At 51.8% G+C, this 26,732-nt stretch overlaps 3 protein-coding genes across 25 annotated transcripts in view; all 3 read right to left on the reverse strand.

Annotated features, from left to right (window-relative positions):
• Positions 1-1,393: 1,393 nt before the first annotated feature.
• Positions 1,394-21,876, reverse strand: KCNIP2 (potassium voltage-gated channel interacting protein 2). 12 transcript variants are annotated; one of them, XM_086377371.1, is made up of 10 exons: positions 21,465-21,811; positions 6,140-6,235; positions 5,237-5,290; positions 4,446-4,570; positions 4,015-4,084; positions 3,800-3,870; positions 3,572-3,679; positions 3,278-3,382; positions 3,081-3,143; positions 1,394-2,785 (listed from the first exon to the last, which is right to left on the reverse strand). In XM_086377371.1, the coding sequence occupies exons 1-10, from the start codon at positions 21,535-21,537 to the stop codon at positions 2,738-2,740; spliced, it is 813 nt and encodes a 270-aa protein (XP_086233497.1). In that variant the 5' UTR covers positions 21,538-21,811; the 3' UTR covers positions 1,394-2,737. The 12 variants fall into 12 exon arrangements, 11 of the variants coding, with proteins under 11 accessions (XP_086233497.1, XP_086233500.1, XP_086233498.1 ...); XM_086377380.1 differs by having other exon boundaries at positions 1,395-2,785; positions 5,237-5,335; positions 21,465-21,765; XM_086377375.1 differs by lacking the exon at positions 1,394-2,785 and having other exon boundaries at positions 2,973-3,143; positions 21,465-21,876.
• LOC147344215 (elongator complex protein 5-like) lies at positions 14,431-15,724 on the reverse strand (the record flags this gene model as incomplete). Its single annotated transcript, XM_086379278.1, has 2 exons — positions 14,431-15,515; positions 15,600-15,724. Coding segments are annotated over 2 exons (921 nt in total), but the record flags the coding sequence as incomplete, so codon positions are not given.
• A 1,639-nt stretch (positions 21,877-23,515) lies between the features above and the next one.
• The window catches only part of ARMH3 (armadillo like helical domain containing 3), a 181,340-nt gene continuing 178,123 nt past the window's right edge, over positions 23,516-26,732 (reverse strand). For all 12 annotated transcript variants that reach the window (XR_015155241.1, XR_015155240.1, XR_015155238.1 and 9 more), the window contains one exon: positions 23,516-25,136. Coding sequence is in view for 8 of the 12 variants with exons in the window: in XM_086377368.1 (XP_086233494.1) it covers positions 25,044-25,136 (93 nt within the window). In the remaining 4 variants the exon portion in view is untranslated. The remainder of the gene's footprint in view (positions 25,137-26,732) is intronic.

The raw sequence follows: 26,732 nt of genomic DNA on the forward strand, positions 1-26,732 counted from the left end.
ATGCCCATTTATACAAACCATACAGTTATTCATACAATTATGAAATACCTATTACTTGCCAGGCCCCAGGATAGGATGGTAAGGGGGAAAAAAACCTAGTCCAGGGACTCAAGGAGTCCTCAGGAGCTTACAATGTAACAAAAAAGACAAATAATCACTCAAATAAATACACTTGAATATACAGTTACAAACTGATAAGTGCCTGGAAGGAAAAGTATAGGGCAACATGACAGCCTGTCAGTGTTACCTTGTCTTGATAATACATGACATGCATAGCATCCATCTTTCACACACAAATTTTTACTGTGCTCCAAGGCCACCCTGGACAGAGATTTGGGGGACTGAGTCTAGTATCAACCCTCCTATAAACTCATCGGTTGATCTTGAGCAAGTCCTCTCTGCTCTTTGGGCCTGTTTCCTCTTCTGTACAATGGAAGACTGAGAGGTGGACTAGATCATAGGTTCTTCATTAGGGCCCATGGATGGGCTTCAGGGACACAAAAATATATGGAAAACTGTGCTATTTTTTTCCTCTAGACAGTAGGTCCACAAATTTAATTAGATCCTACAGAGGGGTTGTGACCCAAAGAAACCCAAGGACCTAAGGAGCAGACAGCTGTGTGATGATGTGAGCAGCAAAAACAGATGACAAAATGAAGAACTCTGGAAGTAAGGTTTTGTTTCTTAGACACCACACCCCTCCCTTGATCTTATCAATGTGTGCATGTACAATGTTGGAAGAGAAGGCCTGATCCCCCTTATATGGACTGTAAAGCTTAGTTACCACATAACACTGCCCTAGAGAAAGGATGGGAGGAACTTAGCATTGGCAGCCCCTCTCCAGGAGCAGAACAAAGAAAGGTTCCTACCCCACACAGGAGCTTCTATTACCCTTTGTGTCAACTGCTCCGTGGTGACCTGTCCTTGGTCCGCTTCATCTGCTCCCCCATCATTCTTGGCTAGAGTACAGACACAAATGTACATCTATACTAGCTGGAATGTTTACACAAAGGAACTTTCATTAGAACCTAAAGGGAATTCCCCTCTTAAAAGCATTTTGAAATAAACTAAGATGTATTAATATGTAAATTAGAAATTCTTGATTTGACTTGAAAGAATGTTTAGCCAAAAGACAGCTGGCTTGGCATAGTCTTTGGGACATCAATCATCTTTCTCTTCCTTGTCTCCTCCAAGGATGAGGGAGATTCAGGAGCCTCTCTAAGGTCCAGGAGGTTTCCAACCCTTCCAGAACATGTGACTTGATCTCCCGCCAAGGGTTGGCCATACTCTAGGAAAGGAGGCATTGTCTTTGGGATCTAAAAGGCTGTATGAGTTAGGGGTTGTGAGTTTATGTGTGGGGAAGGAGGGACAAAAAGGCAGAGACAGCAACCTGTGCATAGCCATTGTGTTTTATTGGATCTGGTGATTTCTTATTTTACAAAAATTACAGAGGAACCAAAAATGCAAAGTAGTCAACAGTGTTCTCATGGGGAAGGGGGCTTCTTGGGTGCCCTCTGCCTCAATTCACAGCTGACTGGGAAAGTGAGCTAAATGGGACAAGCAGATATATTAAAGGGTAGCAGTGTGGCAGGGCTGCTGACAGTGAGGTGGGACCTGGATCCTATGGTCCCTGCCATCAAGGTGTGCTCAGGGGCATCTCTGGGTAGATTGACTAGAGCAAGAGGAAACTCTGAGTGGGCTATGAGGAGGCTATGTGGGGAGGCAGGAATAGAGCCTGGGTATATCAAAAATTCTCAAAAATGCCCCCACACTGGGTTCAAATGCTATGTCTGCCTCCTTCCTTCCTTTTTCTCCTAAGGCATCCACAGGGTGGTCCCTGACTTACTCCATGCCTCCAGGTCTAGAGGAAATGGCAAATGAAATCTTAAGTTGTAGTCATCAGAGAAGGTAGGCTGAAACTTTGGCAGGTATCAGTCAAGCAGCTCCCACCCATCTTCCCCCTGCTGCCACCACCACTACCCAAACAGGAAGGAAGGAGAGGAAGAAATTCCAGGGATCTGCCAAAACCCAGATCCCAAGTTCTCCTGGGATACTGAGGAGTATATGGAAAATTTCTGGGTATATTTCCAAGGTTTTCTGAAGAGCCTGGAAACACATATTCTGATGGCTTGGGGTGGCAGACCTGTAGAGCTCAAAGCTACAGCCTGGTATGCTGTCACTGACAATCCCCAGGCCTTTCTGCTCTCTACCGCAATTGCCTCCTAGGGCCTACCCACTGGCTTAGGCCCAAGGTTACTCCCTCCACATTCTTGACCCCCTCCTACAGCACTGTCAAAGGCCCTGGCCTAAAAGGCCAGTCAGTGGCAAGGACAGAAGAGCCTTTTTATAAGGGAATCTTAGGGGAAATGTTTATGAGATCAGGGATGGAGGAAGCACCATAGCAGGAGAAATTTTGCCTAGTGTTGTGGTTTCTCAGTTGGGGGGTGGGAGGGGAAGGACCACTCAATTCCCATAACAGGGCAACCTCGGCACTGAGTTTCAGGCAGGAAGGGGGAGCTGTTGGGAGTCGAGAACACCCCCACAGATACACTCTGCCCACTCCCTACCCTCCTCAGCTCCAGCTGTATGGACCACCAAATCCCCAGGCTCTTGGGTTCCTATAGCCCCCAGGGTAGAGCTAGGATGAGGACAGACCTGGGAAGAGAAGGGTGAGGTCCACCTGGACTAGGGCTAGAGCATGGTCCCCCCAGGGCAACTGACCCCCTCTCCTGGGGAGCTAGATGACATTGTCAAAGAGTTGCATGGACCTCATGATGTTCTCGTCCTGTAGCCATGGTGGGAGAGGCAAATTGGAGAGAAAGAAAGAAAAAGAGCTTATCAGAGAAAGGGAGAAGAACACTGATTCAGAAATAGGGACGTTCAGAGACAGAGAGAGGCAGTGAAGAAGGAGACAATCAGAGAGGTGGGGAAGGGACAGGCCTCCCCAAGTTATGAAGGAAAAGGATTCAGAATTGAGGGTAGTTAGGGAGATGGTACTTTGCCCAAAGGAGCTTTCTCCTACATCATTGAATCAGGCCCTGAGTCCAGATCAGGGAAATGTAGAGGGCAGGGCCCTGTACCTTTTGACAAGACTCAATGAATTCCTCAATAGTCACCACGCCATCCTTGTTCCTGTCCATCTTCTGCAAAAAGGTAGTCAGGTAGAGAAAACAGGAGAGATGACAGGAAAGAGGCAGGCAGAACTCAGGTAAGTTCCCTGCTGGGACCTTGCCTCCTTCCTTTCACTCCAAACCCCAGCCTGCCCTGTCCCAGGCACCTGGAAAAAGCTCTCCACGTGCTCCCTTGGGGCCTCCTCCCGGAGTGCAGGATACGTGTACTTGCCCATCATGTCATAGATGGACTTCATGATATCAAGCATTTCCTGTTAGACCAAGAGAGAAGAGGATCCCTCCTCAGAGCCTCCAGCCTCCTAACTAGAAGGCCTGGGGCCTGGGGCAGACGTCAGCCCTTGCTGATGACGCATATTTGGGTCACGTCCCCACCCGAGGGCCCTGTGCCCATCCCCATACACATATAACCCCCCACCCCCAGCTCTTCAGTTGCCCCCCACCTCCTTGGTAATACAGCCATCCTTGTTGAGGTCATATAGGTTGAAGGCCCAGTTCAGCCTATCATCTGTGGTTCCCCGAAGAATCACCGACAAACCAGCCACAAAGTCCTAGGAAGGGGGCAGGGGAAAATGAGTCTTCAGGTACCTTCACTCAACCCTCTCTCTGGGTTTGGCCTGGCCCTGATGTCCCAGGAAGCATGCTTCCCTGGCCCACCTCCTCCAGCTCACCTCAAAACTGACTGAGCCATCATGGTTGGTGTCAAAGGCATTGAAGAGAAAAGTGGCGTATGTGCTCGAGTCTGTAGGATAAGTGTGGGTGAGCAAGCTTGCTTCCAGACAGGAGCAGACTTCCTACCTCCCTACCTCTGTGGGGCTCTGCCAACCCCATTCACTTGGCATTTCCAACCCCTCCAGAACCTCTCCCCAAGGACTTATCTCCTTACCTCCTTGAGGAAAGAACTGAGAGTAAATCTGCTTGAAGTTTTCCTCATTGACAATTCCACTGGGACATTCCTGTGGGGAGGATGGGGAGGGAAAGCAGACTGAAGGAAGAAACCCTCTTCCACTCACCACCCAACTGCTCACCCACGTTCCCACCCGACTCTCGGTGGTCAGAGACGCCCAGAGAGGAGGGATGTCTTTGCGTCTCTAGGGGGCTCACCATGTAGCTCTTCCACTGGAGGGAAGACTTCTCCCAAGTGCACAAATAAAAAGCACAGAGCAGACAGGCCAGTCTATAGGCTCCCTTCTTAAACTGGCAGGCACGCCTATCTAGGAGCTGTCCCTTCCCCTCCCCATCGCTCTCACTCCCAGAAGCGAGAAAAGTCCTGCACAGACCCCGCCCCTCCCCAGTTAGACTGAGTTTTGCACTCACGTTTTTGAAACCCCGGTACAAGACCTGCAGCTCCTTGCGCGTGAATTTGGTTTGCTCCTGCAGCTGCTCCAGACCCTCGGGCCGGTGACACACGGTGGACAATTCAAACTCATCCTCCACGCTGTCTGCGGGGTGGGGGCGGTTGGGCGGAGGGGGACAGCCGCGCCTCAGGCCTGTCCCCCATGACCCCTCTTCAAAATCACTTAACTATCCAACCCCCCCATCTCCGACGCAGGAGACCAGCCTGCCAGTTCCCCTGATCCCGAGCCAAGGACTTCAAGGCAAGGAAAGAAGACACCAAGTCAGCTTCGAAGTTAATCAGCAGGCTTAGTCCAGGGCCAGGCCTGGCCCCAGAGCCAGCGGTCTGAGTCAGCGCTGGCCCCTGGCCCCTTGATCCCTGGTTGGAGGGGAAGGCCCCCAGTCCCATCTTCATCCCAGGACAGGAGCAGGAAAACTGGGTTGGAGAAGGGGCTTCTGAGGGTGGGAACTCTGGGCCTTCCCTTACCAAACTCAGATCCGCCCAGCCTTACCCTTGCCCCGCCCAGACCCAGCCCTCCAGCCAAGCCCCATCTCAGCTATCCCAGCCATGCCCGAGCCATGCCCCGCCCAGCTCCAGCCAAGCCCCATCCGTAGCCCAACTCCTGCCACACCCGTATGTGCCTTAGAGAAGGCCACCACCCCAGGCCCATCTCAGTCCCACCCCAGTTCCCAACATCCAGTCCCCAGGCAGATGCCCCCAACCCAGGCTCCCAAAGTTCCCCGCACCCGCCCCCACCAGGAGAATAAGTCACCTGGGTCCAGCAGGCGGGGTCTGTGGGGGCGGAGGGAGGCTGGGGCGGCTAATGCTGAAGGGAGCGAACTGTCACCGAGAAAGCGGAAGACCCGGCCAACTGCACACACCTCGCCCCTCACACTCACAGCAAATCTCACAGACCTGCTTGTTATAATGCACACTCCCCATCTCCTCGTGCACGCAAAGGCACGCGTAACGAATGAGCACAAACACAAATCGGACCTTATGCATATCACACCTATCCTTTTTCGGAATCTACCCCCATGTGGGACCCAGCAGAATCAAACACAATGATATTCTCAAGTAATGACTACAAACCGAGTCTTTATAGCTTGCAAAATGCAGTATGTATAATCCTGTGAGGTGGACAAGGCCCAAACGAGGAAACTGAGGTCTATAGACAAAGCGAGGTCACTCAACTGGGGACCAGGCTGGTCCTAGAAAACTCCCGTATCTTGGTATCTGAAGGAAGGTGGACTCGGCCCTTACACTTGTATCCGTCTAGTCAAGGCACTGGTGACCTACCTCTCAAAGTCCAAAACATGCCCAAGGACGGGGAGGGCGGCCAGACAACAACCCCATGCACAGACCCTCACAGCCACCTGGTCCCACCTCTGCCACCGTGGCCACACTCACAGTATCAGAGACACCTCAGCCAGTCACACTGACCACGCCCCCAAATCCAGATCCCGCCCATTTCACAGACCCTGATGTCCCACAGACACTCAGGCCCCGCCTCCATGCTGACCACGCCCACACATTCGCTGGGTAATCACGCCCCCTCGTCAGCCAGCGCCCAGCCCACCTCTGCCAAGTTGGTCACGCTCACACGCACTCTCACACTCCTTACACCCCAGATACACACGGGCCCCACCCCCGGAAGCACAGGAGAGGCACTTGCTTTCACTGACTGAGGGCAGGGCTTGGGGCCCGCAGCATGGCAGCAGCTTGAGGAACCGCTGCTTCAGCGCTTTTTTAGTGGGCCCTGGAGGGTGGCCTGGGAAGAGAGAAGACCCCGGGAGGGAACGTTAACCCCGCTGTCCCTCCATTCCCTGTACCCTCCCCATCATCACAAATCAACCCCGGCTGGGGGTGGGTGTTGGGGGAAGATGGGGGGTGGAGAGAGTAGCTGGGGCCGGTTAGGGGAGTCCAGTGGGTTTCACAGGCACGGAAGGTCCACCAAGACGGCTCGGGCACCTTGTATAAAGAGACACAGCTGGGGACAGCAAGATGGCGGGGGCAGGGAGAAGTGGCATATTGGCCTCAGTCTTTGTTGACCCAGTGTCCTTGGCTCCAGTGCTATATAGCTGGACCTCTGAGGATGATGTCCAACCCAAGGACACCTCTCTCACACATACACATATCCAGTGACAGGTGTGTATACATAGAACAATAAATTACAGAGTGATGGATGCCACACAGGGACAGCTTGATACCCAGCACCTCACTCAAACCCAGTGGCCTCCCAACACATGCACACACACACACCTACTTTGACCTAGTACTTACTCTTTAATACAAACATACATAAATGTGACTGACCCAGGAAAAACCAGACAGACATGTAGGCCATATAGGCCATCTTACACACAGCATGATTGATCAAACCACACAAAGAACACACAATGACCCTGGGGCATCATGTCACAGTATGGTCATCCTGCTCATATCATATTGTGACCTAGGTGCCCATGGCACCAGATACCTAAGGTGCACCTTACGCTCAGAACCTGCATTTGCCCTGGGCACACCCACCTTTCTTTCCTATAATCCCTCATTTCAAGGCACCTAGAATCTTCATGCCAGCAGAGTAGAGTTCTCAGCTAATTCATCCACCCTAAAAGTGTGTCCCCTCCCAGTCCCTTCCAGTATGACTTACTCTTTGAAGGTGAAATGATAGCAAACTTTGAGGCAATGACAGACCTTGGAGATGAGTATTTTGTTGTCATGTAGGACTATCCGGAGTCCACAGATCACAGTTCCCCTCACTTCCCCTTACTTACATTTGTATCCTGTGGCTCCAATTGTATCCCAGGGAGACCCTGCAAGTCCCTGTTGTCTGTCTCCTGGCTGCACCCACCTCCAGACTCCAGGGTCAGAGCTCACTGGAGCACACTGACTGAAGTTGGCTTCAGTCCATTCCTGGAGGGACCCAACTTCCTTTAGTGGTAGGTTGACACCCCAGCTCCCTTACAGGCCCCACCTCCCAAGCCAGGCTCTGCCCTCAGGAAGACGCTCTGCTCCCAGGAGGGAACTGCTTGAAGTTGGCACCTCCTCTCTCTCCCATTTGTCCTCTCTCCCCTGGAGCTATGGAGCGGAGGGAGGGAGGCAGTGAGCTGGGTGGGTGATTGATGGCGGTTTGGCCCCTGGCCCAGGGCTCCATTAGCCCAGACTTTGGTTTCCCAAAGCCTATTGTGCCGGGGGGGCCTCCGGTAGTATAGTAGCCTCTGGACTGGGGGATGGCTCCCACGCCTCTCCCAGCCTCCCCCTCTTCACACATGCCCCCATCCGGTCCCCTGCCTGCTTCAAGGACTCAGTCTCCTCTAGGCTCTTCTGAACTGGGGGGAGAAAGGGGGTGCCTTCAGCAGACAGGATGCCTGCGTTTCCTTGGATGTCCACCCCCTTCTTGCACCAACAGTCTAAAGGGGATGGCAAGTTAGATCCCAACTGACTTCATCTTTTCAGGACTGAATGAATCTCAATGCATCCAACACCAATCCCTGCACCTCACCCCACTCCAATAAATGCAGCAGAGGATGGACGGTAGACTAAGACTTTTCTGCTCTTTCTGAACCCTAAAGCAGGCAATTCGTGAGCCTTCTTCTTGACCTCAACTCCCTTTACATCTTTTCAGTTCTCCCACGTGTCTACCCTGCAGTCCTCTTATCATGGTTCTTGCCTGTTTTCCTGTCCATAATGGAACTGGGGAACAGCCATGCTATGAAGCTGCACAGTTCTTGGTATGAAAAATGAGAGGCTAAAAATCCCTGGAGAAGGCAGAACATGTTCCCCTCTCTACCTTCAGTATCACTCTTCCCACTTGACTTTGGGGTCAGATGGAGAACTGACTTCCCACCCACAATGTCTAGGCTCTGGAACCCATTCTGCCCTCAGATCCTGAGAGGACCTAGGAGAGGCAGGGGGTCTTGGGAAACAGGGTCCCTGATCTGATCCACCCCTCACCCTCCTACCAGAGTTGATCTATGAATGTTTCAGTCACAGTATCCCCAACTCCTGTCCCTCCAGAACCCGTCCCATCCTTTGCCTTGGGTATGGAGCTGGCATATCCTCAGGAACTCTGGGAATAGCCACACACACAGATACCCTGAGAGGCTCAGCCACACACTCTGTGCCCCTCAGGTATCTTTGCCATGGCATAAAGCTACACACACTGTCGCTCAGACACAATCACATCCCTGTCACATACACAGGTTCAAGTAGTCACACATTTTGTCCTTTCTTACACACATGAACACCCAGTCACACCACCCCCTGTATCTCTCACACACTGAGTCCACACATACTGGGACCCAAACCTGCAAGGATGGAGGTGTGGAGAGTCACACACCTTCAGAGCCACTGTGGGTCCATGACCCCAAAAGGGGACCGCCCCCACAGAAGTCTGGTGTTATCTCAGGATTCCCAGAACCTCCTTCCTCTATTCCAGATACCTCTGCCTGTCTCCAGACTTTTCCTCATTCCTCCAGTTTCTCCTTATCCCCAGTCCCCGTACCCCCATGCTGTACCCCTCACCACCTCCCTGCCTCCTGGCCCTCTTTCCTCACCTCCCTGAGACACCCAGTCCTCCAGATTCCCTCTCTTCCTCCCCAGATCCACCCCTTGAGTCCCCCTCTTTACCTCTCCATGATGTCCTACTCCCCCACCTTCTCTCTTCCCCTCCCCCAGATGCCCCATCCCATCACTAACCTGCTTACCCCTGCAGCCCCCACCCTAGTCATAAAGTCCCCAACCCTGCAGGCACTGTCCCTCTAGCCAGCAGACCAGACATGCCCAGATACCTACGTTACCTTCCAAGGAGACAGGCTCAAAGAGACCAAACTGCTCCAGGACCTTGACAAACAGGGCGAGGACCACAAGCACAGCGACCATCTCCAGCCCTTCCAGGTTCATGGTGGGCCTGGGGCATGGCCCTCCAGGCTGAGGCTGGCCTGCCCTACTCACACTTCCTCCCCCTCAGGCTCCCCAGACTGAGCAGGACCGCCTGCAGTCTCCCTTCCTGCTCCTTCCCCGGATCTCCTCCCTCTCCCCCCTTACCCCGCCTCCCCACAGGCCTCCCAGCCACAGGCCTCCCAGCCACAGCCTCTTCCTCTTCGCGGGGACCACTTCAGCCTATAAATTGATATCTCCTCCAGAGCTTCTGGTGTGAAGGATGCGGCCCAGGCCAGGCCAGAGGAGGAGCAGTAACTTGCCTCTGCCCCTGAGGACAGCTTCCCTCAGACACCCTGTGGCTACTCTGTGCCAAAGAAAGGGGCAGAGGGAAGACTTACGCTTAGAAGTCAGGGGTGGGCAGTGTGTGCATGCGTGTGTGTGTTTGTGTGTGTGTGTGTGTGTACGACAGAGAAACCAGGAACTGTACATGCGTAAGAATATGTTATGGGTGTCTGGGTGTCTTCATGTGTATATATTCCTGTGTTTGTGTGCAGAGAATGTGTACCTCTTATATATGTCTCTGTGTGTTTACACGATTGTGCACCTGTCTTAGGGATGCGTGTGGTCTATGTGGGTATGTAACCTGGGTGTCTGTGGTATGTGTGAGTGTGTTGGAGTATTTCTGAGTTTGTACAGAGTGTGAGGTATCTATATTTTAGCAAGGTTGTTATGTGGGGGTCTGAAGATTGGTAATATGGATGTATCCTATAATTAGGAATATGGGTCTGCAGTGGTTGTGTAATTGTATCCACATGAAACTGTATGAAAACATAAGGGAGGAGAAGGCAGTGACCTCTCCAGTCAGGAGGACACCACCTACATTGATCGAGGTTGCCATGGAGACTAAGAGGTGGGAAGCAATCTTCTTCCCCCCCCAGACAGGGAAACTGAGGTCCAGGGGAGGGAGGATTAGGTCCAATAGCCTGGGCAGGGGAAAAAGGCCGGTTAGCCCTAACATGACCCTCTGGGGAGGGGACTCATTGAAGCTGACTTTAGGACCCAGAGAATCAACTTCCTTGGGAGAGGAAGGGCTTCCCTGATAGCTCAATTGGTAAAGAATTCACCTACAGTGCGGAGGACCTGGGTTCAATCCCTGGGTTGGGAAGATCGGGAAAGGAAGGGTGTGCTCTCCCTTTCCTTCTGGCAGGGGCCTCACTCTGGAGCTGCCAAAGTCCTGCCTGCTCTTTGGGAATCTTCACAGAGCTGACAGGAGAAACCCAGGGCTAGAGGGAAACCTGAACCTTCCAAGAGAGTCACCCAGCCCGGGTGCATTCCTGGAGCTCCTCCCCCATCTTCCGGTCTCCCTCCAGGTGGTGGTGTGTGGTAGCAGGTGGACAGAGGCTTGCTGAGCCAAGGAGCCAGAAGACACCAGCCTCTGGGCTACTGCCACATCTGGTGAGGGACTGAGCACTCAGTATGTGGTAGATAATGTGCAGTGTGACATCATTGCACTGAATTTACACAATAAACCTATGAATGAGGTACTGTTATGGGTGGGAAAACTAGGCAAAAGGAGTTTAAGCAAATCTCCAAGATCAGTAAGTGTCAGATCTTCAATTTTCAGCCGTCCTGACTGGGCCTGCACTTTACACTACACTACTCTACAGTGGCTCCCTTCATAGACAGCTTGCCCACACTGGAGGCCCAGTGTAGGAGGATTAACCCCAGAAGAACCCTTCCCTCCCTATACAGCTCTGAGATGACTGTGTGTCAGCCTCAAAGTGAACGTGGAGAGTGAAAAAGTTGGCTTAAAACTCAACGTTCAGAAAACTAAGATCATAGCACCTGGTGCTATCACTTCATGGCAAATAGATGGGGAAACAATGGAAACAGTGACAGACTTTATTTTGGGGGGCTCCAAAATCAATGCAGATGGTGACTGCAGCCATGAAATTAAAAGACGCTTACTCCTTGGAAGAAAAGTTATGACCAACCTAGGCAGCATACTAAAAAGCAGAGACATTACTTTGCCAACAAAGTTCCGTCTAGTCAAAGCTATGATTTTTCCAGTAGTCATGTATGGATGTGAGAGTTGGACCATAAAGAAGGCTTAGTGCTGAAGAATTGATGCTTTTGAACTGTGGTGCTGGAGAAGACTCTTGAGAGTCCCTTGGACTGCAAGGAGACCAAGCCAGTCAATCCTAAAGGAAATCAGTCCTGAATATTGGAAGGACTGATGCTGAAGCTGAAACTCCAATGCTTTGGCCACCTGATGCAAAGAACTGACTCATTTGAAAAGACCCTGATGCTGGGAAAGATTGAAGGCGGGAGGAGAAGGAGAAGACAGAGGATGGCATCACTGACTTGATGGACATGAGTTTGAGTAAGCTCCGGGAGTTAGTGATGGACAGGGAAGCCTGGCATGCTGCAGTCCATGGGGTCGCAAAGAGTCGGACAGGACTGAGTGACTGAACTCAACTTGGAGATGGGTGCCAGTCCTTACTGCTTCATTTGAGGTTCACGGATCTGCAGTTCTACAAGGCCACCACTGGGGGTCAGGCCTTCATCTCACACCATGTATCTTACCCCTTCCTTCTCCCAACATCCTTGGGAAGGTGTGGGAACGACTGGGCAAGAGCTTGCCCCTCCCCCGTCCTTCCTCCAGGAAGAAGTCAACTCAGGGACTGTTTTTGGTTTCTCACACCTTTGAAGGGTTTACAGATAAAATGAGCAAATATTCAGTATCTCCCTCTCACCATCCAAAATCCATAGATGGCTTTTAATACCCTTCCTCCACTCTCATCAGCAGATCTCTTTTTTGAGCCAGCTTGGCCTCCTCACTGTCCCCCAGACACAGAAAACTCTGCTGTTTCTTACCTCTGCTCCTGCTAGTCCCTCTGCCTGGAATGCCCACCCTCTGCTCTCCTGCCCTACATTCTTACCTGTCTGTTAGGGACAGCTTAAATTCCCTTTTCTTCAGAACCTCCAGCCCTCAGCAGGCTCCTGCTGCTGCTGCTGCTGCTAAGTCGCTTCAGTTGTGTCAGACTCTGTGCGACCCCATAGACAGCAGCCCAACAGGCTCCCCCGTCCCTGGGATTCTCCAGGCAAGAACACTGGAGTGGGTTGCCATTTCCTTCTCCAATGCATGAAAGTGAAAAGTGAAAGTGAAGTCGCTCAGTCGTGTCTGATTCTTAGCGACCCCGTGGACTGCAGCCTACCTACCAGGCTCCTCCATCCATGGGATTTTCCAGGCAATAGTACTGGAGTGGATTGCCATTTCCTTTTCCATGGGATTTTAGCAGGCTCCTAGCTACCTGAAATTCTACCGTACTCACTGTTGGACCCTCAAAACTCAGAACCTAAATCTGTAATGTTATTAGTGGGAACAGTAAAAGGAGTCGTGTCCAACTCTTTGCAACCCCATGGACTGTAGCCTATCAGGCTCCTCTGTCCATGGGATTTTCCAGGTAATAGTACTGGAGTGAATTGCCATTTCCTTCTCCAGGGGATCTTCTCCAGGGGATCTTCTCCAGGGGATCTTCCTGACCCAGGGATTGAACCCAGGTATCCCGCATTGTAGACAGACGCTTTACAGTCTAAGCCACCAGGGAAGTCGGAGGCAGCATAGCATGGTAGGAAATAGTGTGGGTGAGGGTGCCAGGTTCCTTGGGTTTAGATCTGCCACTTGCAATTAACTGGGCAAGTTCTTAATCTCTGTGTGCCTCAGTTTCCTACCTCGTATGGTTTTGAGGCCCTCCTAAGTGAACTAATACATGGAAAGCTGTCAGAATAATTCCAAGCACAGAGTAACTGTTTATAATTGTTTGCTGCTATTATTAACAACAGACATCCCCCTGCTTACATTTCTACAGCTCTTAACAACTTATAAAGTATTTCCACAAACATTGTTACTTCCATGGCTTCTCATGACAACCCCACGAAGTAGGCAGATGAAAAGTATTGTGCCCATTTCACTATGAGGTCCAGAGAAGTAAAGGAACTCACCCAAGGTCACCTAGCTAAGAAAAGATGCTGCAAATTTGAACTCAGGTCTTTCTGGATCAATCCTGTTTCCTCAATTAGATTCTCAGCTCCTAGAGGACAATGATATTAAAAATATTGGACATATACAAATTGAATGCCAGGCTCTGAGCCAGTGCCTGTGCAACAAAGGTGAACCAAACAGGGTTCTGGCTTCCTGGGCAGGGAGAGATAGCCATTGACAGAACTATAAGGCAACTATTCATTCAAAAAATATTTGTTGTGTGTCCACAAGGAACTATTCAAGAACCATGAAATGAGCTCTAACTGGGAGGCCAGGAAAAACCTGAAAAGGGTATTTTTTGAGCTGGTTCTTTAAGGATGGCTAAAAAGATCAGCAGTCTGCCTTAACAAAGGGCCCAACATTTACTGAGCATGCTTTATGTTCTTGATACTTTGCACATGTTATCTCATTTAGTTCTCATAACAGACCTATTAGCAGTCTATTATTACAGTTGACATGGTCAGATAGAGTAGAACTATACCCATTTTGCAGATGAAGGAACTGAAGCTCAAAGAGAAGTGACTTTCCCATGACAATACAGATGACAAAAAATCGACCAAGACTTGAACCAGTGATCTGCCAGCTCCTTCAGTCTGTCTCTCCAACGTGTATGGGGGTCAAGGAATCCTGAGTGACTGCAGCTTAGTTAGTATTAGGGGAGCTATGAGTGATAAGACCAAAAAGGGGGTGAATTCCATGAAGCCTTTGATCCCAAGCCAGACTATTTGAATTGAAAGAGGCAGCATAGCAGCATCTCTCTTCTCTCTGCTGCTGATTCACAGATGGACAGATGGACAACCATTCAGCCAGTTGTCCTGTCTATGGACCTTTCTCTTCCCTCTAACCCTTACCCTCACCCTTCAGATGCCTCTGGTGGGAGGACCTAGTAGAAGTGAAAGAGCAAGTTGCTTTTCAGGCTCTCTCTTCCCCCTACTCAGAGACCTCTCAAGGCTCTGAGCCTTGTGAGAAACTTGCCCAGGTCTGTCCTCCCCAGGCATCCCTCTGGCACTTGGCTCTTCATCCAGAGGAATGAAGTCTTTTTTTTTTTTTTTTTTTTTTGCTTTTAATAAAATATAAAAGATTTTATTAGGCTTGGGGGGAGGTGGTGTTCCTATCCTGTCACTTTCTCTTATGCCTCCAGCTCACTTTCTTCTCACTGGAAGATGCTCCCTGGCTCATGGGTCACAGGGCAGGGCCTCCATAGAAACAGGGAACAAAGATGGAGCAGAGACAGGCTAATGCCAACACACACAATTGAAGGACGGTTACGGGCCCATAGTCTTCCTCTTCCCCTCCTACTGCAGTCTAGTCAAATCTCCTAGACAGTCAAACATCTAGGTCATCGTCTGGGTCTTCTTGATCCAGGTCATCATAAGCATCTGGCTCATAGAAGATGTGGCTGGTAGCCTGGCCCAGCCCAGGGCGCAGTAGAGCCTGCTGTTTTTCTGAGCTGAACTGGAAGGGCAGAGTCAGGCTGTCTTTGGCTTCTCTCTCCTTCTTGGACAGATGAAGGTTAAAAGTCAAATGAGTAGTGGGGTCCACCGAGGGAGTATGAAGATCTGAGGGGGGCTGGGATTCCAGCAGTGGCTCCACTTGGAGCTCCAAGCTGAAGTCAGGAAGGATGGAGAACCACTGAGTCTGGAGGGTGGGGCGCTGTCTTGGCCTCCGATAGAGGATGTGAGCCGATGCCTGGCCCATTGTACCGCTCAGGGTCACCTCTGTCTGAGCAAGGCTGCTCAATGCTCCCAAGGGGCCTGGGCCGTGAAGCTCTTCATGCAGCAGGCCCAGCACACGCACCTGCTCACCTGGGAGGGTATCACCAGGGCAGGAGTCCTGACGGCTCAGAGCATGCAGGGTCTGGCAGAGTATGGGGCAGGGAAGGTGATGCAGCAACCAGCTGAGGGAATCAAGAGCAATGGTGGCAGGGCCAGAACCTGTCCTCTTGTCCAGGGCCCTTAAGGCTTCCAGGGGCCCGCCAGGAAGGGCTTTCCCAGGTTTTGACCAGCTGAGAGGGTCTCTAAAGAGATCATGGTAAACCAGCCGGCTGTTGATACTGGAGTCAAAACCTTCACGAAACTCTTCTTCGCTCACTTCACAGCCCAGGACGTGGACTTGCTCCCCACTGAGGCAGAGATGAGGGGGACTGTCAGAGTGGGACCCAGGCTCCCTTATCGGATGGAACGGCGAGACGCTGCGGGATACTCACCACAACGCAGATTTCTTGACAAGCGCCTTCAGGAGACTACGCCCCTCCCACTCCACGGAGTCTTTTGAGGAGGCAGATCCGCACGGTGAGCCTTGGGTGGGCGCTGGTGGTGGTGGGGACCTCTGTCAGCGGTGATCAAGGGTTTTCGGTAAGTGTCGGGCCTCTGTTTGGGCCTAGGAACCGAGTCTTGGCGGCAGCTTCTACCGCTAGAGAATTAGAGCACCAGTAGCTGGGCATGAGGTGGGATGGGAAAAAGGAAGACCCTTGCGGTAGAACCGAGATGGTGGAAGGGGCTAGACGGTAAAAGGATTTGGCAGTTCTTGGGGGCCAGGGTGGTGGGTGGGGCGCTCTTTAAGAAAGCTGAAGTTGTTGCTAAAGAAACCAAGAGGCGGGGAACACCTGTTTGATGGCAGCAGATCCATCGATGTGGGTTAGTCAAAGACCCTCCTATTATCGGAATGAAGTCTTAATGCAAGTTCTTCTGGCAGAGTGAGGGCTGAAGGGAAATTATCTTGAAGCATTAGGTGAACTCTTCCTTAGGTCCCTCAAATCTCACCACAGAAATATCCCTATTACTGACTCATTTACTTTACGAAGTTCAAATCCAGAGAAAAACTGCCTTCTGAAGGGGGGTCCATACTAGGTAACTGGCCCACTTTCCTATCTGCCCTTTCTCCCCTAGTGAAGGACCCAGCCAGTGAAGAACTGGCTCTCCATCCCCAGCCAGGGGCCCCTCTCCATCCCCAGCCAGGCTAGGACACAGCAGACCCCAGCTGCATCGGGTGATTAATGACCTCCCTAGGCCTTGGGGCTATTTTAGGGCCTGGAAGTCATGCCTGCTATGATTGAGAGCTGGCTCTGCCTGGCTCCAGCCATCTGTCACTTGAGACAGGCCCAAGCAGGGGCTCAGAGGACACATGCTCCCCAAGAGACATCCAAGTATGACTCTGGCTCAGCCCCATGGCCCCTCCTTCTGGGAGCACATGGTAAGGAGAGGCCTGCTTATACTCCAGGGGCTCAAGAGGATACTGTGGCAAGAGCCAGTGAACTACAGATCCCAGAATGCCACAGGCTAGGTTGTTTTGGTCTCCCCAGGCTAGGTGAGGAGGGGATGCTGGGTGTTTTGGGCCCTACCCAGGCAGCTAAACCCACAGTGTGCATAATCTCAGCAGTGCCTTTATATGATACCCACAATCCACATGCCATATAAATCCCACAAATCCCACACCAAGGTACAACCTTGTGAAGTCTACACAACTAACTTACTGTGACTCAGGAACCCTTAACCCAACTCTAAAGCACAGACTTCCAGTATGTGCAGTCTTAGTGTCACAGAATCCCAGGGATATGGAACCCCAGGGATGCATGGCCCCAGTGATCACAACCCCAGTGATCTACAAACCCCCTTAATTCAGATTCCCAGAGATAGACAAAACAGTGACATGAAATTCTTATGCCACACAAGTCTATCCATCCCATCATGCATAAACTAACTAGCTGAGTTCACGTTGGTCCAGTCCTACTTCAGGATATTTTTCTTTCTGCACGCTGCCCCTAGTCATCTTAAGATCCCATTAAACTAAGCAATTCAGTAAAGGGTTTTGCCTTTTCCCCGCCTGCTGAAAGCTTCCTCCTTTTATCCCTATCTCCCTCCTTTTATCGCCCACAGCCACCTGCTTGAGGTCCCCACCTCTGCTCTCATCGAAAAGCCTTGCCCCCTCCTCCACCATTCCTCCACAAGGAACCGTGATGCCTCTTGTCCTTTCCCCTTTGAAGATTACTATGTCCCCCACCTTCTCTTTAAGAGACCCTATCCCAAGCTCCACTTCTGTTGGTGTGTTGTCCTTTAAACCCTTTTCTTTGAGGGATCTTGCCCCTTCCATCTCTGCGAGGGACCCTTTTTCTCCCCATCTCTGTAAGGCTCCTATTTCACTTCTTCGCTTACTTTTTCAGGGATCCAGACCCTTCCTCCCTTCCTCATACCTGGCGACAGTGACCCAGTCACCAGCTGGTAGAGGGATCGCGCTGCCTGCCCCAACGGGCTCCGGCACCTGCGGGGGCATCTGTTCATGGTCCTGCCGAGAGCACAGTGGCCAAGCTCCGCCCCCAAGGCTCGGGGCGTTCTGATCTCCGCCCCCAAGGGGTGGGCCCCGTGTGGGCGGCGCGGGAGGGCCGAACCCACAAGGACTGGAGTCTCAGGCAGTAGAGTCGTGTTCCACTTCCTGTCCTCTCCAGGTCATAAGAGGGGAACTCACCCTGGCCCCCATCGTCTGAAGCACCTGCCCCCAAAGTTCTCACACTGGGGAGGGGCGGGAAAGGGGCAGCACGCACTGTCCCTCAGAGCCTTCTCTGGGAACATTTTCTGCATTTCCCATGGGGAAGGGAGCACCCATGGTTTTTGAAAAAGGATCCGGAGAGCGAAAACATTATCTTTTATTGCCGCGTCGCCCCCTCCTCTTCCCATTTTTGACAGAGAAGGGGAAGGGTTAGAGGACTTAGTTGTCATGGCAACTCTCCACACTTCCATACTTCCTGGACCAATGGGTGCGGGAATAGGAGGGAAGAGGAGGAAATGCCCAGTGTATTGGGATGGCAGAGGGATGGCAGGGACGTGCCCCTACTATCTCTGGCTTCTGGCTCTGAATGTCTGGCATAGAACTGTTCTGTGTCGCTATGTCCTGGTTCAGCGGGTTCACACTTTCCCATCATATGCTGATTGTCAGCCAAATGCATCGAGGAAAAGCCCCCTACCCAAAGTCCTGGCCCTGACCCCTTTCCTAGACTCACCCCTATGTGGTTATAACCAAAGTAAACCCTTCCAGGGTCCACTAACACCATTTAACAGAGCTTATGGAGATCCCACTCCTCCGACTGGGATTCCAAATTTTTTGGCTGAAAATCCTACATTTAGGAGGTGAGAGTCACCTCTGAACTTCGTGGAACCTAATCTGGCCACATCCCCATCTGGAATCAGCTCTGCAAGCATGGTTTCACTAAGACCACACGGGGGCGCCCCAATCTCGGAACAATATTTATGGCCAGACAGAAGCGACTCTGAAGATCTCAGAATGGGACTGAGTTCAGGCCTTGGCCAGCCAGGTCCCAACTCTCCCACCTTCTTCAGTTCTTTCCTTGATTCCAGCTTGGACAGAACGACCGCTGATTACTGCCTTTTCTCACCTCGTCGCACTGCCAAACGGTCCTGATGGGCTGGGAAGACTGGAGGGGCTGAATGCAGGGCGGGGCTCAGACTGGTTTCTCCTCAAGTATCTCTCAGATTTGTTTTGAGCCTGGGGTGGGGTAAGGAAAGCGGCTGGGGCAACCCAGAATACCTTGAGGTATGATTTTAGCGCCCCCTCCTCCCTGTCAGCCTGATAGGCTTGGATGACTGAAATCGAAGAACACCCCCAGGTTCGATCCAAGGAATCCCGCCTGCACAAGGAACACTGGAAACCCGAATAGCAGTGAGGCACTTCCGCCTTTCACGCGCTTCAGCACCGCGGACAACGACTTCCCCTCGGGCTTCAGCTCAAGCGTCTCCAGACACCCAAAGCATTAATAGTGGCTTCCCAACCCCATTTATCTCCTGCTAAAGATAAGCCCTCCTTCGAAAGGAGAGCTCCTGGTAGTCTTTATTCCCACTTTCCAAGTCGTGTGGATGTTGACGTGGAACACAATTCTTTGATGCTTGTCAACTTTTGAACTTTGTATTTCCCTTGGGAGGTAGGGAGGTAGTAGTATTTCCCATTTTACAGATGAGAGAAGTGAGGCCCAGAGAGCAAAAGTCAAACAGAGCTGGCATTCACACTTCCATTCCTTCATCTTCCAGTGCAAGGGCTTCCCCACTTCTACCTAATCTCTGATTCAAACAGCCAAGTGGGGAGGGGATGATTCCACTGAAAGTCACTCAGTTGTGTCCAACTCTTTGTGACCCCATGGACTCTACAGTCCATGGAATTCTCCAGGCCAGAATACTGGAGTGGGAAGCCTTTCCCTTCTCCAGGGGATCATCCCAACCCAGGGATTGAACCCAGGTCTCCCTCATCGTAGGCAGATTCCTTACCAGCTGAGCCACAAGGGAAGCCTAAGAATACTGGAGTGGGTAGCCTATCCCTGCTTCAGTGGATCTTCCCAACCCAGGGATCAAACCCCGTTCTCCTGCACTGCAGTCAGATTCTTTACCAACTGAGCTACCAGGGAAGCCCAAGTGAAGCGGAAGAATCAGTTAAAGCAGGAAGCAAACACTGACTGATGTGGTGCTAATAAGGGCCCTGGGGCCCTTGCTACTGAGAACAAGAGTTCATAGCAGAGTTTGTCAGCTGGACCTTTGGAATCCACTGGGGTCTGAAACTCATTTAGGTCACATCTGAGGCCTGCCTGAGTGGAAGGGCTCCCTCTTCTGGGAGTCTGGGCTTAGGGACTAGAACCTCTCTAGGGTGGGTGAGTCACACCTAGTCCTCTTGGCATCCCCAAGTCTTAACCTCACTCCTCTAGACAGGCATGGATCTTGGCCTCCCTTCACCTTCTCAGCTTGTCTTCAGACACAGGGGAGACAGTCTCCCTCCTGTTCTCTGTTGGAGTTCTTGGGTTGGCTGCACAATGAGACAGAAACACACGTACATGGAAATGTACACAAGGTGACAGAGTCACCCACACAAACACATGGATCTGCCTACCAAACCCAGGAATATGCACAGGCACAGATGTACTGGTCTCACATATCTCCCCAGTGTGGGAGAGAGAGGATGCCTGGGCAGCAAAGTGGTTTGGAAGATACTTATAAGAAGAGGCCACATGGCACTTCCCAGGCCTAGAGCTTCTATCTCTGGGTCTGGAGGGGAAGCAAGAGGGTGTGTTTTCCTCCAGGTTTGGGTGAAGTTTTGGGAGGGCTGTTGGGGGCTGAAGGAGCTTCAGTTGTTAAGAATGACCTCTAAATACTTTGGGTGGGGGAACTGACCCAGCATTAACCAAAGCCTCCCCACAGGAGCTGGGTGTCACTCCTGGAAGCCAGGCTGGGTAGATGGATGCAAGTCCCTCCTCAGGTCCACTGGGCTGTTTGTGGAAAACATGGAGAAGCAATGGTGTGCACTAAGAACCCCTTTTTGCACTAGGAAGCCAGAGAGGCAGCAAGAGTAAGATCTGTCATAGACACAGAACCCCACTGCAGACATCACCACATGAAGTACACAATCAGTATCAAACACCAATATAACCAGTCTCACAATCACAAAACAACACAGCCCACTTCAACACATGCTTGTCCCAGGAGGTTCACAGTCACAAAGTCTTACAAACAGGCATACCACCATAAAGTGAAAACCTGACACATAACTGGTAGTCACATGGCATTTCATACAGAATCACACAAAGCAGAGTTGCACACAGAACAGATACATGGTCAAAACAACTTCATTAGTACAATCTGGGTCCTACACAACCTCACTGAAACATCTGACAGGATCATACAATTGCACAGTCACACGCAATCACACTAACTCTGGCTGTCACCAAGCCCAGGGCACATGGCAAGCAGCTGTGGGAGGCGCACACACACATATATACACAGACACACACAGAATGACAGGTGCTCACACATGTAACACCTCCCACTCTAGACCCCCTCCTAGCCTTGTGTCACGCATTCCCACACCTGCTGCCTCTGCCCACCTGCTCTCCCTTGAATCCCCATCCCCCGCGGAACCCAAGGTTTTGAACCTTAGTGTCCTGTTGCCCAGAACTGCTGGGAGGGTGCCTGGTAATGGGTCAGAGTGTGGGTAAGGGCCTGGCAGGGGTCACAGGAACTTAAGGGTTAGGGGAGATGTAATCTATCCTCTTCCGCCCCCGACCCCCAAGCCACCGACTCACCCGTGAGCTGGTCATAGGATCCGTCCAGGTCTCGTGAATCGGACAAACTCTCCTTACGACTCTGGCCCCGCATGGCCCCCGGCGCCCCCCTCCCGTCCCCACCTGGGCCGTGGGAGGGGGCGCCGGGTGGCAGGGATAGGGAGCTCACACGGCGCCCCCTGGCGGCGTAGCGTGCTCTCGGGGGCTGGGGTACGGAGAGTCCGGGCTGGGGCGAGGAGCCAGGGGATCTCCGGTGTCTAGGGCTCACCTCGGGGTACTGGGGCAGGAGCGGCAGGCTTGGGCAGTGGGTGAGCGCAGAGCCGGAGGCAGAGCGGAGAAGAGCGCGGAGCTGGAGCCGAGCCGCCTCTCTTCCCGCCCCCTCCCCGCGGCTGTCACCGCCACCTCCCCCCTTTGGCGCTGCCGGGATTGGTTCCCCCTACCCCCGCTCCCTCCTCTTTGCAGCTCGGAGGAGGCACCCGGTGAAAGAAAGGGTGAGCAGAGAAGTGCGGGGAAGGAGACCAGCTCTCTGGCAACACTACCCCCTAAACCTGAACCCCCGGGTCTTGGGGGTGGAGGAGGGTGCAGGGCCAGAAAGGCCCCACTGTGAGGATTCCCCGGCCAATTCTCAGCACTCCTGCTCCTACCCTCAGCACTGGCCAGCCCCTATTTTCTCTATGGTTCTTGGCGTGTGAGTGTCTGTGGCCCCCACCACTGCCCAGCCCGCTTGAAGGGGGAATGGGAATGTAAAGGTCAGCCAGCCTTTAAGGCAGGCTCATCTCAGGCCAGTGGGCTATAGTTTTCTCTCATAAGGACCCCTACCCTCACCCACTGCAGAACCCTGTCTCTGGGCCCTATTTGCTCTCAGGGTGCCTTCTGCCATGATCTAATGACCTCTGCTAGCCAACTGGGAAGAAAAAGAAAATAAAGACTGAACCAGGTCAGTTTCTCAAGACTTTCTTGCTCTTTTGTTCCTTTTTTCTCTTTCAACTTTCCTGCCCTGCTCTATTCCATCACCTGCCCTGTCCTAGATTCCCTCTGATTTCCAGAGGATCTGGGAAATAATTAAGGGGTCTGGCGATGCAGGCAAAGGTGGGGGCAATGTCCTTGTTATGAGGCTCCTTCCCTTAGATTAGCTCCTTTTCTGAAGCAAGGGGCAGGCATAGGGCTGGGCTATCTCCAGATGCCAGTAATGGCGACTGAATGGCTAAGCCTACTTGTCTGACCTTCCCGACAATGCTTCCTGGGCTCCAACCCCATGAACCCCCCAAATGCCATGAGAATTGGTGGGGGGCAATGTCTGATGTGTCTTCATGGTATGATGGCAGTGTCCCAGGTAATCCTGCCTACCCAATTGCTCCCCCAGAGGAGTAACCTGCTGAGACGGTAAGCTTCAGCTGAAGTGACCTCAGCACATTTAATCTTTTCAATTGGATTAATTTCCAAGCACTTGATTCAATTAACCCAGCAGGAATTGTGGTGAGAGTTCCGGCATGAGAAAGGGACAAGTAGCTGAAGGAAGGATTATTTTGGGAGCAATGCCCAACTCCTGGCTTTCCCCTGGCTCTGGAGGGTCTGCCACAGACCTGGTACAGACATGGGTGCAGGGACAGGGCATGGGCAGTTCCTTTGGGGGTTAAATTCCAGGAAAAGATGGGACTCTTATGTGGCGTTCTGAGCATAGGCATATTTAAATGGGCCAAGAGATGGGTCCTTAAAATGGAGGGCAAGAAGTGCTCTGTTTATTGCCCCATGCCCTGGACCTGCCTTTATTCACTTCACAGGGAAGCCTGAAAGGAATCGAGAAGCAGCCCAAATAGGCTGGTTCGCCTCCTTACCACCACATGTGGAGGTAGAGGGATTCTCTTCCTTCTTCCACTCAAAAGGCAAGGAAGGCTACAACTTCTGAACTGAATTGGCTTCCACTAAGACTAGGAGACTGAGGAACAGAGCCTATAAGGGGTTCCCTAGCCAGGTGAGACCAGCACCTGGGAGATTACCTTAACTCTGTCATTGAGGAAGGAGTTCTGAGTAACAGAGATTAAGGAGAAGTAGAAAAGACACTAGAAAGTCTGTCCCATACAAATAAATTTTTAATAACTTCAATTTGCCACCAGCTTCCAGCTCCTGCTCCTCTGAGGTTCATCAATGTGGAAAACACTAAAATGCCCCAGGCTGAACTATCCATCTAGTCATCAGAGATGACCCAGCCCCTGATATCTTAAGAATCTACAATTATTCACGGCAGCACAATGTGGATTCTCTGGAACTTGCTCAGTGTTGGAGCTGGAACTCTGGTTCCCAGGAAGGGCAAGTATCCCAAAGACACCTGAAGTGGAAGAGTAGCCTGGGAGGTCCCAGACCTGCTCTCCCAGCTGGATTCTGGCATTTACTTCCAGATTCTTCCTATGCTGCTTGCTCCCTACCATCCTGAAGGCTTTAAAAAGTGCTTTAGAAAGGGAGGGTCTCAGAGGAGCAGCGACTTCAAAGGCAGCTGTGGGGCAGGGAAAGCCTACAGCAGTAGTCCCATGGAGGCTGTCCAGAGGAGGAAACACAGGCCAACTTTTCAAAGGTCGGCCTCTCCATGATGCTCACCTGGCTTGTTTCAGAGCCTGGCCCTGGCAAGCTCTCTCCCTTGCAGGCACCAGACCACCGCAGGAACAGATTCCTCCCCAGAGGAAATTCTCAGGCAGGCTGGATGTAAACAACAGCCGGGTGAGGGGGTGGAACACGTGGAGGGGAGCTCAGTAGAGGCAAGAGAGGCTCCCAGAGGAGGGGGTGGCTAAGGAGGTGGGGAAACTGCTGGAAAGGGAACCAGCAAAGTAGGCACCTGAGGGCTTCAGAAAACCTGTCAATGTTTATTTCACACACATACCCTAAAGACAGTTTAAACCAGATTGAAAATGAAAAGCTAAGATTGTGACCCTGTAGTGCTGAAGAGTCAATGGGCTGGAAGGCAGGGGAACACTCACAGGTATTCCTGGTGCCAAGAATCAAATGCAGAAAGTGGTGGCCAGACAGCAGAGGAGTCAGCTCTGGATTCAGAAAATAGAAAGAAGGTACCCCATAACTATCCCACCCAAGGCCTGAGCTAAGGGTCCTAATGACTGGACAAAGTGCCGGTGGGGCATGGGACACAGATTTCAGGGCTGGCTCAGCCCTGGGCTCAAACGAAGCAGAACTGGCTCCACCTACATCTGAGAGTTAGTCTGTTTTCAGAAGCCTAGGTGAGCCACTGACCCCATGGATGTGGGCATCACCCTGAGGCTTGCCCAACAGCTCCTGACAATTAGTTAGTAGCCATAACTTGTAATCTCAATTGGAAATATGAGGGGTTGTCCAGAAAGCCCACCCCAGAAATCCCCACATTTCTGGAGGTGTCTCCCTGTGCCCACCCATCCTTTCCCCAAATAAGATTATCCCTAGCTTGCCCATCCTGGCCCCTGCTGTCCAAGCTCCAGTGAAGCGCGGCCTCCACTGATAGAACTTGTGTCTGTGTTTTTCTCCAACCTTGGGAACAGGACCTCGCCCCTGGCCCGCCCTCCAGCCCAGAAGCCTCGTGGGTAAGGGCAGTCAGTGGCTGCTCAGGTATGCGTGGCAGCTTCAGGAGATAGTAGAGAATTCCTTGAGCAGGACTTCCTGGCTGAGTGTGTGGAAGGCCAGGTTCCTCCGGACGTTGGTGCTAATGGATCGAACCTGGGAAAAGGTGAGGGGAGATGGGAGGGCACAGGCAGAGAAAAAACAGGAAAAAGTCCATTACAAACAGTAGAGACAGTGCCTGAAGCACAAGGCCAAGATGCAGTGCTAGAAATTTCTCTCTCAGGAAATGAACTCTTAGCATCTATCATCCCTGCAGGTAAATGAGCGAATAGTTCTGTGATGGCAGGAAGGAAAAAGAGGCTGAGAGAAAGAATTCGAGTGGATGTGAGAAGAACACAACCTGATGAGGCAGAGACAAGCAGAGACAGCGAAGGAGTGCCGAGGTCAGGCCTCTGGCCTTGCCTTGGCCAGGCTGAGGGGGACTGGTCCAGTCAGTGGTCTAATGGAGGAGGAGAAACTGAGGCCAGAGAACTCCTGCTCTGGAGCTCCCTCTCTGTGGGCGTTTTTCACATCTCCTCAACCTCCTTCTGTATATATCTACTTTTCTGGTTGGAAAAGGACTTTGGAGATGCAGCCCTTGTCTGGCACGGATGGCAGGAGTACAACTCAAAGAGGCCAACAGCCAGGAACAGGTCACATAGCCAGCAAGTCCCAGCTGTGGGAGCAGGACCTAGGTTTCTTAGCTCCTAGGCCAGCACTCTCCATACCCCAAAGATGCCTGCCCACTTTAGAGGAAAGTCTGCTTGTATTCTCACCACGTTCTCTCTACTGACGGCTTTCTACCCAGAGACTGAGAACCTTTCAGGAAGTCCTGTCTGTGTCAGCAGGGGAAAGGAGTCGGAAGGCCGAACTCCCTGATCTGAGTGGGTTCTAAGAGTAATCAGCAGATGGATTCATTCATTGGAAATAGATGTGAACATTGGCCTAGAGACAAAGCAGGGGTGGAAGGAGACAAAGAACATGTATCTGTCTTAGGCCCCAAAGCCCAGGCAGCTTTTCTTCCATCTCTGCTGTGCTATGGGAAACATAATGAAGTCATCAGGCAGGAAGCAGAGGAAAGGCCAGTATGGCAAACAGCAGGCAGCCCAAGTTCATTAGCTCCAAACCTAACCAGACTCTCTGAGCTCCCCTATGCCAGTGGTACAGCTATGTGGAGACATAAGTAAGGCACAGACTAGTGCCCCAAAGCCTCAAGACAGCTTTTGATGTTTCTCCTCCTCAGTCCTCTTCCTCTCCCAGTAACTTAATCTCTTAAGACCTGACCCCTAGATCAACTTGAAGACTTGCCGACCACTCCATAAAAGTACTGTATTCTGCTATCTCCTTACATTAGTGGCTTACCTGCTCCCCACTATCTCAGCTCAGAGTATATATGCCTCACCCTGGGGAAGGCCAAAATCCCAGGAATGGCATGTTGGGGTCAGAGTTGGGCTGGGTTTAGCACAAGACATATGACCTAAAGTCTAGCACCTTCCTTACAGACTAGGCATAGGTTAAGTAAAAAGCTGGGCTGATGCAAATTCTGCCCTGGCAGTGGGAGGTCTGAGGACATGGGAAGTGGGTACAGAGGCCTGTGTGTCCAGGTCTCAGGCCCCAGACCAGAGTATACAGAGTGACTGGGCTTTTCCTGAGGGCAACTTCTAAGTGCAGGGCAGGAAAGGGACCACTAACAGGGTAGTCCAGTTCTGTGGA

This window comes from Bos grunniens, chromosome 26, assembly GCF_055505025.1.
Source record: "Bos grunniens cultivar Pamir isolate PY7600 chromosome 26, Bosgru_T2T1.0, whole genome shotgun sequence".
Lineage (NCBI taxonomy): Eukaryota > Metazoa > Chordata > Mammalia > Artiodactyla > Bovidae > Bos > Bos grunniens.